The following is a 19,155-nucleotide window of genomic DNA, read 5'->3' as shown; positions in this document are numbered from 1 at the left end:
ACTTCAAAAGTGTATGGCGTTATAAAATTGTGCTATCTATTTTATACCTGGATGTGCTTTGAGTTCCACACCTAACGGACACCGGATGACTTCGCTTCATGAAATCGGTAACCCACTTTCGAATTTTCAATTATGACTGCGTTCCACACAGGTCGGATAGCTTCGCCTTTTGTGGTAGTAGGAATGAACAAGGACGCGAGTTGACGTCTCATCTTAACCATTGTGTCGGTTACCAAGAACGGGGTCGATACGGATACCGCGAGCCTTTCCCTTTCTTGGCTGCTTCGCGAGCTTCCTCCAAAACCTTTACGTGAACACATTTTCTGGTCCAGTGTCGAGTGATAGCGTGTATTCACAATAGTTATTTTGCAGTGAATGTTAATTCAACGAAGAAATCATTTTGAAATATTGAATTGCGCGTTTCCTCTCTTACCTCGCCGTGTCATGATGTTTCCTGTTCGCGCTGCTATAGAAATCGCGTTTATTAGACGGGCGGGTTGTAATTTTGCTTGAGAAACGAATCGGAGGAAATGACATCTTGACACATACGCCTAACGAGAAATGGAATTGATTGCTACAGAAAGCACATCTCGTGCAGTCTGGCATATAGTTGTTTCATGCATCGCTTTGTGGTCGCAAAGACAAGTTCTTGATTTGTCAAGGCAGCAGTTATGTCACGTAGGAAGCAGAAAAGGCCGAAACATGCTCAACTGGACAATGAAGGTACGCAATTTATGATATGAATCTTTTTTGTTGTACTCGACACGATGCAAATATCCTTGTGCGAACTTCTCTGTGGGTTGGAAGTAATGTAACATCTTGTGGAATAAAACGTCGTGCAATGTCGGCTTTGCTGAACGAACAGTAGCATGTATATGAGTATATATCTCAATATTGATGTAAATAACCTGAATTCGACCAGGGGCTGCACCCATTGTGACTGACTAAACCCGCCTACTCTACTATAATCTGTGATACATAACCGGGGTTCGACACATATCCAGATTAAAAGTATAAAGACAGACGAATCTCAAAATATAATCATATAGTATCTTGTGCTTTTTGGTAACAATGTGACTGGAATTAGCCTAGTTGTCTTCTTATCAGGAAGTTGGTACGGTACGACAAGATTTTCGTAACTCGTACCGAGCAAATACAGTATTATAGAATATCATACCGTAATTTCGTGGCTTGATCGTCACATGCAGGGCACATTTGGATTAACAGAGATCCCTTTTCACGGCAGGGCGGTTATAATCCCAAAGATATATTCACATTCGCCCAACGCGTCGAACGGGAAACGTTACGTTTGTGACCTACTGTAGAAGGCCTAGTATACTACGAACGTATGTGATGTGTGGACTAAATTGATGATATTTGGCAAATTTAGATAGACCTCGTCGATGGAATAACTATAATTCTTCGAAAGAGGCTATAATGTCAGGGTGAATAATAACCTAATTATCAAATTCTATGACTGAAATTTATTCAGTTAAGGGATATTCAGTGAATGCAATTTGTTTTATATGGTATTGCGAAATATCGAGACAGACGCACGGTGAATAAACTCAGCTCCAAGCTTCGACTAATACGCGATTATAACATGCGATGATTTGATCGAAGTTAGGATGAAAATATCTTTATACCACAATTATGCATATTACGAACATCCTTCTGCAAAGGAGAGTTTTCGGCGTTGCCGATATATATAGTAATTAGAACGTCCCACAATATGCCTATTATGGCCCGTTGGACAAATATTTGGCAAAGTAGCCTACTCATAGTGTTCATAGGCGTAGCCACGATGAAAATTTTGTAGCTGCGAAATTTGTAACAATACCGTGACGTCACGTATCTATTGTTACGGAGTAAACTATATTGGCCTACCTAGGACGCCGAAGTTGAAAATTTGGAGTGACTTATTTCGCTGACACATTTTTGTTGTTTCCGTCATGTAAATCCACCTATTTGACAAGCGAGCCAGAAATGAATAACGTCGTGAACTCGCGGGTCGCACGTCGCGCACAGACTTTCGAGGACAATTATTATTATCATCATCATGCCATTCACCATCGTCTCATTAGGAATTAGTAACGCTGATTGCGAGACTTATCAACTAGGCTAACTCAGTAAAAATCGTGAATGGATTTTATACCTTCCTCATATGTTATATCACATTCCAACCGATTGAATTTTTGTTATGCATGTTATTGATTTGCATCATTGCACGGTTGACAAAATAAAGATTCTCTCGCACTGGTTAACTGCGTTTGAAGTCTCCAAGTGATGTCGGTGGATATATTTTCCCGGTACTGAACGAGACAAGATAGCTAAATTTCTAATGTGAGGGCCAAAGCCGCAATATTAGTGTACCTGTGAATACCTTCAACTTGGTTACGCATAGCCTGTAAATTAAACTGCCGGAAGGCACCCAACATTTTGTTACAAAAATATACGTTCACATATCTAAAATGTTACTGATGACGTGCAATGCAATATTAGCCGGTGCAAAATAAGGATGTTCGCAGATTTGATCGGTGATTATCATCGCTTTCCTAAACCTGGCGAAAAATCGTCGTTCTCCATTTTCGCCCGCCAAACCATGCCTCGAAAGTGACTATGTAGGTATATGTTGATTAAGATGTAAAGTTTGCCTGGACAGTCGAGTGTATTAACAAACCAACTCCGAGTAGGCTACGGTACAGGAGGATGAGCACTTCCCCATTATGCGGAATTAGAAATGGCGTATAACTGGCAAAGTAAAACGACAAGGCAATAATTAACGTATAGAACACACGCCATTGTATATTTCTTAAGACTGACTCACCATTGACTATCAAGGATGTATTTTAAACACAGCACGTTTGATATTTCGGGAATGCGTTTTTGTTGCCAATTTACAATGCGGTATGAGTTTCCGCATTCATAATTTCTTTAAATGGGTGTAATTAACAGTTAGGTCATATCTACATGCAGCCGACATAAAGCGTCGCGGACCAAAAGGAAATTGGTCGACTAGTCGAATCATTAAATGCAAATTAACGCTTGAGTCGCTGACGTTCAATTCCAAGTTATTGCATCGTGGATCAACATATATCCTCGCATCAAGATTGCACGACGCCCTTAGGCAAAACGAACCGTTTCAAAGTTACTGTGAGATAACTGAAGATCTCAATTCCGATAAGATACGATCTCTGCGCCGTCGAATCGATGGAACTACATATTATTTTGGGTGCGCTCACTCAAAGAGACGGCGACAGCGTTACGAGGAAGGATTGCAGATATATCTAGACAAGTGTAATGCTTACAGACGAAGTTCAGACGACAGGCATAGTTAGCAGCTTGCATACAGGCGCGAGAAAGCAGACTTTAGAATCAGTAACGTTGCTAAAGCAAACATGCAATTTCATCATGTAACTTTTGTTCACTATGTAATGAAGCGTGAAGAATTACGGTGCGTTCCTGAATCTACGGGGCAGTGGTCGGTATTACTAGCAATGTGGATTTATATGGATGCAAGGTCACTAGAGATGGTGGCTCTAGGTTTGTTTTGGAAATGGGAATCTCGATATTTCGAGGATTTGAGTTCGCAAATGAACCCCGGATAGTTCTTCGTTATGAATATTTTAGTGAAAGACCAGAATCTAATATCTCATCATCTCAACATCTTGATCAAAATTTGCTTCCTGTCACTCTCGGCCCATTGTTAATAATTTTGTCCTTTTAGAAATACCATCAAAAGATAGGAAGTTATCGAAACGACTTGGAGCACTGTTTGAAATCCGACACCCACCCACTATCTGCATAGCAGTGACTGAAAGTTAGGAGCCCGAACAATGAACATGAACAGTGAACACAAATCTAAGATAAATCTAGCGCGGCCAGCATATGGTGAAAATTTTATTGATTCTCTATAACTTTGCTTGGGATATGCTATTCAGGCTGTGAATACTAGCCTTCGTCACCGCTTTGTGCTTGGCGCAGAAATGGACAGGGGAGAGATCATGAGCTTATATTCCTGCGCAGTGGCTGAGTTAGTTATGCCTAATGAAACCATTAATGATATTTGGGTCGGCGGTGCCAAACTGTTCCTAGACGCTGAAAATACATTGAGCATCTCAACAATACTGCTGGATGCGAGTAAGGGGTCTTGGTGAGCCGAAAACTAATCTCGAGTCTGTTAGAATTTAACCAACAAGTTGTTAATCATAGGACATTTCGCTGTAGTCACATCGCTGTGAGTGACATCCTTCTATAATGACACCAAGCATATACTCTACTGCTCCTACTCCGACTACCACTCCGGCAGTATCGTGTGGACATCGGTCGGTTTGAATTAGCAGTGTGATGTCATATATTCGTGTTCAGAGCGCTCATTTTATAAAAGTTAATGTTAACACGAACTATGCCATCGCTAATAGCCACCATACTACCGTACGGAGAGCACCCATGTTAAAAAGTAGACATTTAATTTCATTATATCGCGCGAAGGCCAAAGAAGTTGTATCAATTTCCCACAAAATACTCTATAATTTATGTTGATTTGCGAAATAATTTCGGGCCCCCTTCGATCTCGACCCCCATCCAATTGGGGGGTTTGGGGTGCGGCGGTTACGGCCTTGTGTACAATAATGCAGCAGGCGAGCGAGGTCGTGAACTAATCACTTTTGTTTTGTTCCGTGATTATGTCTATTCTTGTGGAGCTTGTTTGAGACATTGGAAGCGGTACGTGGTCATGGGTAACTGGGAATTTACAGGAAGTTAGATGGCTCGAGACACGAAGTTTGCCTATGTACTGACAAAATATAATGTCAAATAGAAAGCATCAAATCGGCATGATCCGATTATTTCACTTGCTGATAAATCGTATCCACGCCGTGACTTTTGTACGGCTATTGACCCTGGCCGATGGCCGTTACGATTTCATCTCAAACTATCACGCAATACTCGCGCATATATGTTGTGATCATTCATTTTCCCACTGCATGATGTATTTGTCAAGTACTCTGGAAATCCTCTCCACAGGTATCGACAAATCGACGTGTCCTTGTCGAATGATATATCTTATACTTGAGAAATCCCAGACGTGGGTAACCTGAGTGATAATAACAACGGCATGAGCTCAGAATTTTAGGAATATTCTTTTCGAGCACTTTGTTTACTGGCGTGCTTTTCTCATCAACCAATTTATCGAATTTCATTGCTCAAAATAACAAATACTATCAAGGCAGCCTATCAGTGTTTGTTTAAAACTAAATATTTCGATGCGGCGAATGTTACACAAGTATTATTTTAAGATACAGGCGAAGTGCCACAATGTCACAACGTGATGGATACATCACAGTCGATCGTTGCGAATTGACCCAAATTCTTCTTATCAATTTGAAAGAACCACAATATCTGAAGTTAGTATGCAAAATGTGCGATTAATTTCCTTTTACGTAGCCTGGCATGTTGTGGTGTTCGTCAGCACCGGATTACCTATACACAGCACTAACGCAGCCGTCACTTCGTGAGTATATCCCAATACAACTGGTAGACACGCTCTGTTATAATCCTTGGGAATTAATAAGAATATATGATATCCTTATCTCTCAGATATTTCTTTCGTTCAACTCAGTTGTGCTTGAATCAAAGCAACATTCATAGCCCAAAGCAGTTTCAATTAAAGCGACGCTTGCATCGCAAATGGAATGAATTGCGTTATGACAGATATGACTTGAGATTATTCCATGCTTAAATTTTTATCGACTATGCGAGACTTGTGTATATCCTATAGTCCTATACCGTATCAATTGATCAATGATATCAATGATTAGGATAACTAGAATTTTTCATGAGGCATCATGGGAATATTATGGCTTCATATCAAGTGGTGTCAAGTATTGGCGAGAGCCAGTTTATGCTACTTATATGTCTACTTTTCCTTATTTAGTAGTCGGTACTGCCTGATACGCAACGATGTCATAGTTGCATCAAAACTGTATTATCCGATATTTTTCCGAGTGTAAATCATATCCTTCAAAACCGATTATCTCTGCTGTATCCCTGAAAGACGTTTGTCACTCATTTCATTTTCAGTTAACAATTATTCGCAATCTTGCTTTGATCGTATAACGTGACATTTGTAAGAGCCAAAACTTATATCAACAGATAACAATTAATGGAAAGAAAACCTGTGACGCGAAAAGCTTGTTTCATGCCACAGACTTTATTTTATCCGACTCGGGTGATAGAAATGTCGTGTCGTAGCTATCCTCATAGCTCAGTGGTTCTCAACCGGGGGTCCGCGAAGCATTTTCAGAGGGTCCGCGAGACCTCCAAATTTGCAAAATGATTGATAGACTAATTTGTATTTTTTCACTTAGACAATTCACGAGACAGATTCGCTTCCTAACTGGTAAAACTTCACTACTCACATTACAAAAATGACAACCTGGGATGAAATATCCTGCTGTGCAAACTCATTAAAATTGATAAATTGACATCATCCTAATGATACAAACATATATTGCTTTTTGAAGATGTTTTGTCGGGGTTTGTGAAAAGTCTTTTACAAGTTGTCAGCCTCAGCAAAAACTATTGAGTAGTCGCTAGAAATGGAGATGTGCTGCCAGATAGAAATGTATATAGGCTGGACGACGTGGACGTTCAGTCAAAAATCTGTTTCTTAATTTTGGCTCATTAAGGTGTCGTCGGAAGCGTTACGAGTTAATATTACATTCGCCACCACCTATCATTGTGGAAATGCATTTTCAGGACTCTTTCATATCAAATCAAAAGCGCGGGTTTTCAATGCACGTCTTATTTTAATAAATGCACCTGCACAATTCGCTTTGAAATAATAAAAATCGATGCAATTTCTACATAATGTATTTATTTTATTAATATTTATTGTACCTTTTCTTTAAATACTTGAATATATGGCTGACGGTATTGAAACTGAGTATTGCTTTCAAAACTACATTCATTGCAGTAAAGAAGTTATTAACTCGAAGACTTTCCGTGGGCCCCTTACCAAGAGTTAACGGCACAATAACAAGCATATAGAAACAGATTCAAACGAAAACTAAATTGGCAATATGACGTAGCGATTCAATAATAAAATGGAGCGCTTTACTCTTGATATGGGGCACACGAAAAGTCTTCGAGTTAATAAATTCTTTACGGCAATGAATGTAGTTTTGAAAGCGATATTATTTATAAGATGAGTCATTTTGTTGTTGTTTATCACTATCCTAGAGTTAAATTTTGCACAAGTCATATCACGGTTGCATGATAATTGAGCTAAATTTCAACGGAAACTTAAGGGGTCCGCGGGGGTCCCTGATGACCAAAAGGGGTCCGTGAAGAAAAAAAGGTTGAGAATCGCCGCCATAGCTCTTTATATTGAAAAATTTACCGGTATATATTGCATATTTATGATACAATCGTAAAATTTTCGCGATAATCGGAAAGTGAGTGGACAAGTCAACTCGGACATCATTGTTGTACTATTATACCGTCGACCGACTTGGTTTGTGGTGTCTGGATATAGTAATGTAATTTGAGAAAAGTACGTCATAAAAATATGCGTTTTTATGTACAGTATGTAAAAGTGGTGGTTTGGCGCGTAGTGATATATTTTGAAAGAGGAACACATCCTGTTACGGTTATAACGACCAGGTCCAGCAGGCATCAAACTACCAAGCATCAACGATGTTCCAGAGTCTATAATTTTTTCAGGCAAGACTCGCAATTTCTGAGACTTCCTTTCGCTCTTGAATTTATATGAAAATGGACTGGAATATAAATTCATATTACAGCGTCTATATACAAAGATATGACCCTGACCATCCCATCCCCTATTTCAGTTTGATAATAAATAACGTATAATATGCCGACTCAAACATACTTTCATCCGTATATATAGTCTAGCCTTATGCATCTCATTCTAGTAATGGGCAACGACGAAGCATCGTGCGAGGAAAATATAACCATGGCCGAACATCAGTGCAACGCCAAGCAGCAACAACCGAACATCGATGGATCTTATGAGCAAATCATGTGTGATGATAATCAGGTGAGATGAATGCACACGTTTGTTCACGGACTGTATGAAGGCTATGCGCATACCGCGTGGAAAGATTTGGAAATTGGCCATATTGGTCTATGCGTTACATACAGAGGTGGTCAGTAACGAAGTACTTCTACTTTTTAGAAGTACTCAAGTAGTTTTCCTCTACTTCTGGTACTTACTCAAGTAGATCTGATTTTCTCTACTTCTACTTCGACTTCGTAATATTTTGTGATCTACTTACTTACTTTTCGCTATTTTCAGTTTGTCAAGTAGAAGTAGTTTAATCCCCCAATACGAAAGATAGCCTGAGGAATTTCGGGGCTGTTTTCACGGATTACCAACATTTAATACTCAAAAAAGTCAAGAAAAGTCCAAATATCTTGTTGCGCTTCGCGCACAGTAGTTATGGAGTGACAAATATGTTTTCACGAAATTATCAGTGAATATAATTCAGGTACCGGATTGTTTATGGTTCCGCTCACACAGCATTGTCGCCCATATCAAATATTTCATCACAGTAAATATGGCCCACCATAACGTTTGAAACTACCATTTCGCAATCTACTAATTTCCTATCCTATCGTAATCTAGCAGCCCATGACGTGTCCTGCTAATCTGGAAAATCCGACTTTTTGGAACGTTACACCTATTTTAGCAGACTACCTTTGAAGCTTTATGGACAAAAGACATGAAATATATTTTCCGCATTTTAGAAGTGGTATTTGTATTTCATTTTCAATTCCGAGTATGATACTCGGAGTATCATACTTTGAGTTCTAATTACTTTCAGTTCTTTTGTCTGCAGAACTATTGAAGCATAAAAGCAATTGTAGTAATGCCTCTATTTTCCGAAAATAAATATACACCAAGTATGAATTTTACGATCCACAATATTTGTTATTAACGTACACTAATCGCGCGAAGTGTTGAAACCGTATCCGATATAACTTATCCGTATTGCTCTTCGCCTAAACTTGAGGCGTAATAATATGAGGTATAGGGCGCCAAGCCATGATATTTTCCAAAACGGGGTCTTCTAGTATACAAACGGTTAGTATCGAATTTTCATATCAATACTATAATGTGCATCCCATAATGCGAAAGAATGCTTATTCTGTCGAAAATTGCTACATCAATACGAATCCAGATCTCTGCACTTTCCGCATAGCTCAATTTGCAGCTTTTGACAGTCTATCTATGCGAATGAATTAAGACTGTTTTCAAAACTACTTACTTACTTGAGTAGATTTAATGTCAATCAATTCTACTTCTACTTCAAGTAGTTTTAGGTGACTTATGGAAGAAGTACTTCTACTCGTACTTGAGTAGATTATTTCGTCGCTACTTCTACTTCTACTTGAGTAGCTTTCTTGACTACTTTGACAACGTCAGGTTACATAGAGTGCGATTGACCATACCCAATAGGTCTATTAACGGTATGAGGTTTCCTTTGCGAATGTAACTGGAAATTATTTAAGTGACCGTGCTTTTGCTCCGTCTATTAGGCAAGTGATTACTGATAATCAGATTCGCTGCGAGATGTTATCAAGGCAGAGCAGCTATACTCGCAACATCGCAAAGGCGGGGATACGCATAGCCGTCTTTATGAGTGTGGGCGGGAGAAGCCGAATCAGAGTAGAATATCAACTCTCGATAAATGTTTAATAATTAACAATTAACCTATGTGAAAATAGTGTTCCACTTTCTGAGTAACAACTTCAACATCGCATTGCCTGGATCCGACGAATCACCACAACTAAGATTCTCGAACCGGGTGTTTACCCCATTTAAATCGAATAGTTCGTGATTTGAATCGGTTGGAACTCACCGATTCGAAACGCTCACCCCTTCACGAGTTTTAACTTTTGTCGAAATTGTATAACTTATCCGTTGTATCGCCATAATCTGCGTTGGTGGGTTAATGACAATAGATCCACCTTGTACGGAGAGACTCGCGGGTATTGGATCAATTCAGTCTGGAGTTCTTCTTCCGATACCGTTTAATTACGATTTGTACAATCAGATCTTGTCGACAGAAGAACCACGCTATAATTTTTACGCATTTACAATTTACAGCAGGAAACGGTACACATGATGTGATAGATATCGATTACTATTTCGACCACCCAAACTATTCATCGGTACATCACCGCTATCTATTTGTTGGGTTTTCGGATGAAATGACAGTATGCGGCTGCTCATGTTCTGCTATAGAAAACGTGGTATCAGTTTTTTGGAATACGCCGTTTATGCTATGTAGATACACCTTCGATAAATGGATGGCCCTCGCCCAAATTCTCCACCATTTCCTCTTATCATCTGCAGTTTCATATATAGCCTATAGTTCATACCCGTGTCATCTGATATCATGAAATATTGATGAGATACCCATCGCCGATTTCGGAATAGATAACGCGGCACACCATTATGTGATGATCGTAAACTCGATAGGTAGGTAGGCAAACCGATAGCATGCAGACGGTTCGTTCATCAGCGAATGGCTAAAACGCCGAACTTTTCCTCAATTTTTATGAACTAGTGTCATTATTGCCCGACACGACAATTTTGTAATTAATCAACACTTGGTAAGTAGTAGCCTACTGGGAAAATCTACCTGACCTCAGATATACTACATAATATGTAGTTTATTATGCGTAGGTATATTTTAGCCTACGCATGCGCACTGCGCAAATGCTTTCCTAAACAATTTGCTGCTGATGTGTCAAAGAAAGGATCTCCAACACGAAATATCTGCATGGTATAACCTACCTCCTCCATAGCATAAAAAGATGAATGATATCCTTACAATAAGTGTTTGGGACCAGGAAACGGGGCCTCTTACCCTTCGCATTAAGATATCCTTTCCCACAGGAATTCCTCAACATCGACGTTGTGAAATTCAACATTTAACTAGTCATGGTTAAAATCATGGTAAAATCCCTGTTACATATATTCGTAAGAAGTGATGACTATAACTGCTGTCATACATCTTGTTTCCCTTCTCCAGCGGGCGGTGAACGCTCAATCTCCGACGACTCCGGTATATGAACCGGATCCCGCCTACAACACGCCCTTTTATCCATCCACATATCAGGATGAATCTGCTGTGATTTCTAATGCCAAACGTAAGTAACGCGTTCCGTAACTTTTTAGACCGCAGGACCATCCAGCACCATGTCTATATTGGCATATGTAGTGGTATGCAGGAAATGTGCAATGACTAATGAAATCTGATGATTTTTGGTATCTAGATATGAGCTCTACAGTCCCGCATTCTGGGTCAATGATGTTGTTTATTGCTGAATATAATTGTGATGAGATTTAAAGATTTCGAATCTTTTTCTAAAAATAATTTTAATCTGCTGCGACTGATTACCCATAATTGATTGACAAACCTGACAGTAAGGAATATCGAAAATACCATCAACGACGATGCTTATCACACTGTAAATATATCTTATCGACGCCTTTGGCGGGAGTGCTGGTCGATTTCGTATGACAAAGATGAAGTGTGACAATCTTAATTTGAATATGCATATATGAAAAATCGACGGTTTCAGTTAAATATTTTTGTCATTTCAGCGTTCCAAGAGTGCTTACCTGAAGAAAATCATCGAGCGATTGGAATGAAAAATAAAATAATTCTTCAAGATGGTGCTATTAGGTGAGTATACGGTAAATACGAATGACTAGATTTGATCGGTATGTATATATGGAAACGCAATAAACTAGCCTTGGGTGTGCCGTATTGTTTGACATTGTGTCACACAAAAACTACGCTTTCTTCATCTAGTTATAAGTAAGATTACTTACAGATCCCGACGGGCTTGTTCTTGAATGTTGTTTGGAATTTGATTAAAGTAAACTGGGGCTTAAGCACTTTTCCCGAGTCTCGAGAACACATCAAAAGTGATCCCACAGTTAATGGCGGTTGCCATGCCATCGAAATCTATTTTCGACCGCAGCGATTTGTGGTAAGAAGTATTTTAGCGTCGCACACGCAATGAAACCAGCAATACTATATATAGTTTATTATAGCTTATGGGCGATGCGTGATTATGATTATAGAGACGGCAGTGTGTCCTGATAAATGGTTTGCAATCTGATGGGCTTTGGGTAGGCTATAGGCCAGGGGTTCTCAGCCCTTTCTTGGCCGTGGCCCATTTTCCGGTTTGAAAATGTGCTGTAGCCCACCTCCTATCTTGGAGTCGATATGCGTATTTCTCTAAAATATGTGCATTTTCTCTTAATTTAATGATGATATTTAAATGTAGATCTTTCGGCCCATGAAATCGCGCCAAGCGCCGCGAAAATTTTCATTTTTAATAAATATCCTCCAACAAACGACCAACGAAATAATATTGGGCCCCTTCAAGCTCCCGCAATTGGGGGTTTGGGTGCAGCAGCTACGGCCCTGGTAGATCATAGGCTAAACCTCTGTGTATATTATGATCGTCCGCTGCTCCAGTCGCGTCGTGAAACACAATGATCAAATCCACGCATCCACTGTGTGATTGGGATTTTAGTTCCACTATTGTGGGTATTAATATAATTATTCTGGGCCAGCTTCAAACAATTCATTGGTGAATGGGGTACTACAGAGAATTGTAGAAAAATTTATTTATTATGCATGCTGTACAATGCAAATTGCATGTCTTGTACCAAACCAACTGAAGTTGCGATGTCAGAATATTCAATTCAGTGATACAATCAATTCATGTGACTATTACATTATGTACAATGATTTCCAGGGCGGACATTTTAAACCGACTCCAAAGATTAATTTTATCATCGATAAAGTTTTTTTTTTTTTGCCGATATCGATTCTCATGATATTCTAAAGATGATTACAACGCTGTTTTCCGCCCGATATTATCCTTATATACAATTATGCATGCATTGCATACAACCCCGTCAGTATATACTATATACACAGATATCGAACAATGACAATACCGTGCCTCATAGGCTGACGGGAGATTTCTTGGAATGCTAGAAAATAATTACCTAGCTACGTCGCATATAGTTGTGCTATTATGCTAACGATTTCTAGAAACACAATTCATAACGGAAGGAAAGTAGAGACATCCGCAAACGATAGAAGAGGTTCTCCCGATCTCAGGCGTAATCATTCTGGTATGTCAAATACCTTGTGATATGCATGTGTACATATTGCTCACGCTTATGCAATGATTCGCTTCTTAGAATACATATGCCCAGCGTGTGGACTGTATTTCCTCAACGCCGAAACATACGAGACGCACATCCGGAAATACTGCATCGCGCTCAATTATTTGATGAAAACCAAATCTCTGGAAGAGACTTTATTAACGGTATGGATTTTTTGTTGTGGCTGAGTCGATTACCACCAAATGGATTGTCCTTCTGCGATAAAGAAATACCATAATACTTTATACTCGGTGATAATATCCCGATACCACGGGTAACATTTATCATATATTAAATCTGAAATACAATAACAACCAGTCTAGTATTCTTTGACACTTTCTCTGCCCTGTCGGTCCTTCTCTTGTCTGTTTGCAAGATCGCCGTTTGAACAGGTACGCCAGCACGAATGAACAGCGAACACAGATGAATCTCGACCCTCTGGTGTCGCGATGGTAAAATTGAGAAATTGTACCAACTCACATTTATCACGCGATATACATACATATAGAGGTTGTTGAAGTCGTCGTCGTTGGTAATCTAGTAGAAAGAGAAGTTACGTCGTAATTTTCTACTAGGGATGGACATTCGCGTTCTGTGTGTGAATCTCAGTAATTTAGAGGTCCAAGTTCCCAAACGAACCTCGGTAGGTTCTGCAATGTAAACCTTTTTCATATATTACAATTTTCACTTCAATATAACATCTTTCGTTGAAATTTATTGCACTTTAACTGCGGGCCACTCTATGCAAGGCGCTGGCAGCATAAAAAATCAACACTAAACGAACATGCACCTATGCAATCTCAAAAATTTTACTTGCTTTGTTACAAAAGTTTGGTCGAAATATCCAGCTTTCCGTTTGTGAATATTTAGTGACTCTCTGCTGTGAGCTTGACCCTCAATCACACAACATCAAGGGCAAAATACACTATGTAGTCAGCGAATGATGCTTATTAAACCAATCAATGAAATTGATATCGTTGTCCGATGTAAAAAATCTAGCAGGCATACGGGGCCAATCTTGACTTCATATGTTTATTTGTATCATCAAAACCAAATCCGTGCGATCGTGGTGTTGACTACTCTGTTTAACTTGTTAATGGGGTAATATCGGTAGCAAGTATTTAGAAACCGTTTTACACTCAGCTCAATATCAACGCAGCAATTGTCAGACGCCGAATATATTGCCCGGTCTGACGTAGACCGTTAAGGCGTAAGCTTATTATCCCCTGCAAGTCCTCGTCGAAATTGTTGGCAAAGCGACGGAAGATATTGATTTTATGGGATTATTATATCATTTGTTTGCCCCAGTTGATACATTTGGCAACGTTTAAAACGTCAATATGTACTTCAGCATTATGGCATTATGTGGCCCCAATCGTCGCTAGGTATTGTGTACATTAATATAGGCTATCACTTCAATGAAATGTAGGGTTGCAATCAGCAATATGACGTCACGTGGCGTCACGAGGTTCACACCATTCCTACTTTCTACTCGAGTACAAGTGACAGTGGCGATTTCCATGAGAGTAATAAAGTTAGTATTCTTCGGCAATAGGTTTGCCTAAAACACTGACTGTGAAGTAGAATTAGTTTTAAAATCGACAATCACATGAGTCAATTTTGGTGCAAGTAGACAAAATCGACTTGATTACTTACAAAAAGTAGAAGTACTTCGTTACTGACCACCCCTGTATACACGATAAGTCAACCGAAACTTATGACGAATGTTTCCCCAACAGGCTCGCGGAAGCGGCTGCAAGAAAACACACCGAGAAGACATAGATTTGGAACATCAGCGCATCGAAAAATTGCAGCAAACCCTCTTTAGAATTCAACAATCCCTGAGCAGATCGCGCGTCCTGTCTCGAAATTCCCTACCAGACGAAGAACGACCTCAGTTCATCAGCTCGCCTTCTCCCAGAACTGTACCTGCAACGGAGTTGACAGCAGCACCGAGGGATTCCATGAATCGCCCTCTAATCACGTCACGTCCCAGAGTACGTAACCGCACAAACAGCCCGTCTCCGGAGAGTACTCGCGAAAACAGTTCAAGCAACTCGATCCTCGCCGGCGTCAACGGGCAAGATCGTACAAGCGACCCGATTTCGAAATACGCAAGCGACGCCCGGTTCAAGCCCGCCAGCCCGAACTTTCCCACCGAAAAGCGGCGGCCTCTACACTGCATCGTGTGCGACAACGCTTTTTCGAACGACCACGCACTGAGACATCATGTCTTGTCGGAACACGGTAACAAGGCGCAGTCTTTCTTAGAGTTGAGCCACTCCTCGAGGCAACGAGGCAGCAAAAGCCCGAAACTCGCCAAAGCGCGAAGATACTCCACGGTGGAGCGTCCGGCGCTGTCGCAATTGAAAGTACGCAACGCTCCGCGGCTGCCTGGAATGAGCGAAGAGCCAAAAGAGCTACCTGAAATTGCAGATGCAGTGCCGGAATCGTACATCCAGCTGCCTAGTAGCAAAGAAAATTCCCCGTCGAACGAGAAATCGCAGACGCAGTTCTCGATCAAACACTTCCCAGACGACGACAGGCGCATGTCCTGCCCCGCCGTGCCGGGGATGAACATATCCTTGAAATCGTTCCCGTTTCGAAACGACGCCCAAGAAGAGAAACACTGTACCGAATGCGACATTAAATTCAACAGCGTCGTCAATTACCGGGCCCACAAAAAGTTTTACTGCGCCGGACGACACGAGCAAAGAAACACGGAAGCTAACCCGTACCGTTCCACTTCAATCCAGCTGTCCGAACCTCCGCCAGCCGCGTACTTGAGCCAAGATTACCTCGCGCATAACCGCAATCTTGGCCAACAAACCAGCGTAAACGCGAGGAAGCGGTCTCATTTCATACCGCTGCAAAGTTCGATTACACCTAACCCGGATGACAGCGCCAATAAAACACACGACGACGAACCGCGACTAAAAAAACCCGACACAAAATCTCCGAATATCTCAGCCCAGCCGTCTCAAGACGACAGCGAAGCATCGCCGCAAAGGCGATACTTTTGCGAGGAATGCAAGATATCGTTTTCAAAAGAGGACACGTACGTGGCCCACAAAAAGTACTACTGTCACACCAGGAGAAAGGACCGTTCAACATCGAGAACAGCAACGCCGCGAAATCCTTCGAGAAAATCGTCGCGTGAATCCATCGAGAGAATAGCGTCACCGTACAACGCTCTCGGTATCAACGAAAATCTGTGGAGGTTGAGAGAAGGGGAAAGATCTACGAGTTTAGGTAATCTGTTCCCTTCCGAAAATCTGTTGGCGAACGCGGGATTATCGCATCTGCTGCAACAGCAGTCTCTTATGATGGGCAATTTGGCTATGATGCACCCGTACTTGATGAAGCAGTACCTTGCGATGAGAGAGAGGCTGCCACCGGACACTTCTAGATCCACGCAAAACTCTCCAAATCTGGCAGGTTTCTCCAGAGACCGCAAGCTGTCGGCTGGCGAATCAAGGGGCGGATCGCGCGGGGTTTACGCTAGCAATCCGGACTTGACAATGAAAAGCAATCGCAGACCGGCGAGGCAAAGCTGTACCGCCGCTATCAATGTCAAGCAGGAAGATAATCTCTGGGATCAAACCCATTCGAGTCACGCCAGGGAGAACAAAATGGACGGTACAGAGAAAGGGTTACCGCTTGATTTAAGGAGAAATACTGCTAGCTCATCTGGTGATGAAGAGCCCAACAGATCACCGTCGTCAACGGCTAGTAGAAGTTCAAGAACTGCGGCAGTCGTAGAAGCTGACAAGGCGAATAGCAACATGGAAAGCGACCCGGACAATCGCAGTAACGGCATGGCGAATAGCAATAACAATAACGATAAGACGGAGAACGCGTCATCGTCGAAGGGCCGAAATCAGACGTGCAAAAACTGCAACACCCAATTCACAAGCCTGTCGACATTTATCGCTCACAAGAAATACTATTGCTCCGGACTCGGCAACGCGTTGCAGTCTGTGCCAGCGAGAAATGTAATTGTCAAGACTGAGACCACTTGGGGTTCGTAATAAAGGCCATCACATTTTAGTGATTCCGGGCCTTCTGAGCTCTGGCGCGTGGACCGAATTCAGTTTCGTTGTCAACAATCAAATGACTTCGCGCCTTCTTTGTGACGTCGAAATGGAAATAACGCTCGTGGCAGTGTTAATATTTGAAACAAAAGTGCCTCAGTTCCCTCTTGAAGTCGTATCTACTGTAAGCGCGTAGGCGCTCATCAAGAAAATAACAATACGGTCGGTAATCGTAAATTAAACCAATCCTTTAAGGATGAGTTTAGTAGCATCGTATCCAACTATTTTAATGTGTGAATGCCCGTGCGTACTGTACTGAGCCTTTGTTTTGAACTCTGTAACCAGTGTTACGTTACTTTACTTTTCGCCTTCGTAGCAGGGAACTTCATAGTTATATCATAGTGTCCTATAGTACACTATGGTTATATGTTTCAGCTGTGTGTCATAACAGAAATTGACCGATAAATGCTCAGCCCATCCTCATATGTGTACTGAAATGAAACACTGCTGAACAGGGATTGGAAAAGTGGAGATTAAGATTTGAGTCGGGAGAACTGCGAATATGGCATCATGTTTTAAATCGCGTCCCGGCTGATCTTTCATGTCATGGTCAGGTTGTATCAGGTAACCCGCAATGGCCACATATAGCTCACACTCGATAAAGGGTAGAATTCAATCAATGTCCGACATCTTTCACGATGTCAGATCAACATACCTACTGATTTGGTCATGATTGCCGCATTGTCGCTGTCGTCCAACGTGCAGCACAACTGACAAAACTCGCTTGCTGATAGTAGGTACATCGCCGTACATGCTGTCATTGCTTGCCGAATATAGCCCGTACTTCCTAGTACTTCACTGTGGTGACCACACAGAGCTGATGAAACACATTGCTATTTTCCTTTCGTAATTTTGTTGTTTGTTGAGTGCCGATTTCTTTACAATACATGCATCGGAAAAAGATTTCTGTGTGTTAGCTGAACATACCACTTTGGATTAATGACGTGGTGTGGTCGATAATTCGACATCTTCAAATGCTTAGTAGCCCTAGCCCAGCGTTAGCCGTTAGCATATGCTTCCTGCATGGCACTTCAGTAGTGATGTAGCCTATATCCCTTTTTAAGCGGATAATGTAGAAAAGTCTCCAGATAGAGATATCATTCGTATGCTCCATGCTGTTCGAAATTGATTTTTTTGAGAAAGGATGAAATGTTTGAGAAAGGGAAATGGCGCTAACGATATCATGTTAACAACACTGCTTAGCAATCTAAAACTCGGTCGCACGGTGGCGGTACCGTTGCACAACAGAGAAGCTAAACGATATGGAATATGTCGACTTGAGAAATGATCACTGACCTATTATATTTTAATAGTTAAGAAATGCCCACTGTCCAATCCATACAGAGGTGGCTTTCAAATTGGGCGCCGCGAAGTCATGTATCTCACTTGCAAGAAATGATATGCTCACCCCCTAATGCAACTGTATGAGGAACAAACTAACGTTGAAGTTGTGAAAACGTTGAGAAATACTTTCGCAAGTCCTGGTTAAGTATAGGCCTACCATTCGATAAGAAGAAAGTTCTTTTGCAGGACGCAAATTCCCTTGGTGATATTTCTTCGAATCCCACCGTGAAAAGCATGTATGTAAGTGTAGACAGTCCCGATTTGGCATCCCGATTTTCTGCGATAACAATATATAATCTGGTCGAACTTCCGAAATCAAATCCACATCGAATGCGAGATGCGTAGTGCAATATCAAACATGTACTGAGGATAAAATGTGCAAATAACGAGAAACACCAAGATTATGTCAAAAAATATATCAGTAATGTGTATTCTGAACGAACATGCAGGATTTTGTATGACCATTTTATTTAGGGTTATCAAGGGGTA

The 19,155-nt window shown here is 41.1% G+C and overlaps 1 protein-coding gene across 3 annotated transcripts; it reads left to right on the top strand.

Annotated features, from left to right (window-relative positions):
• Positions 1-451: 451 nt before the first annotated feature.
• On the top strand, positions 452-18,223 carry LOC145439076 (uncharacterized). Of its 3 annotated transcripts, XR_013915091.1 has the most exons (8): positions 741-5,512; positions 7,938-8,062; positions 11,067-11,184; positions 11,642-11,723; positions 13,113-13,195; positions 13,265-13,392; positions 14,968-17,865; positions 17,911-18,223. XR_013915091.1 is itself a non-coding variant. In XM_080316544.1 (7 exons), the coding sequence occupies exons 1-7, from the start codon at positions 672-674 to the stop codon at positions 17,257-17,259; spliced, it is 2,880 nt and encodes a 959-aa protein (XP_080172670.1). In that variant the 5' UTR covers positions 452-671; the 3' UTR covers positions 17,260-18,223. The 3 variants fall into 3 exon arrangements, 2 of the variants coding, with proteins under 2 accessions (XP_080172670.1, XP_080172669.1); XM_080316544.1 differs by lacking the exon at positions 741-5,512 and adding an exon at positions 452-723 and having other exon boundaries at positions 14,968-18,223; XM_080316543.1 differs by having other exon boundaries at positions 14,968-18,223.
• The last annotated feature ends 932 nt before the right edge of the window (positions 18,224-19,155 follow it).

This window comes from Botryllus schlosseri, chromosome 5 (assembly GCF_051294905.1).
Source record: "Botryllus schlosseri isolate E-star chromosome 5, Bs_hap1, whole genome shotgun sequence".
Taxonomy (NCBI): domain Eukaryota; kingdom Metazoa; phylum Chordata; class Ascidiacea; order Stolidobranchia; family Styelidae; genus Botryllus; species Botryllus schlosseri.
Note: the sequence above shows the minus strand (reverse complement) of the source record. Positions and strands in the feature narration are given on the sequence as shown.

What these genes read in the sequence shown, in the direction of transcription:
- LOC145439076 (XM_080316543.1), top strand. Translation starts at nt 5,452, where the DNA reads ATGTTGTGGTGTTCGTCAGCACCGGATTACCTATACACAGCACTAACG. An exon ending in TCATGTGTGATGATAATCAG is followed by an intron (nt 8,063 to 11,066) that starts GTGAGATGAATG and finishes TCCCTTCTCCAG; the next exon opens with CGGGCGGTGAACGCTCAATC. An exon ending in TGGAAGAGACTTTATTAACG is followed by an intron (nt 13,393 to 14,967) that starts GTATGGATTTTT and finishes TTTCCCCAACAG; the next exon opens with GCTCGCGGAAGCGGCTGCAA.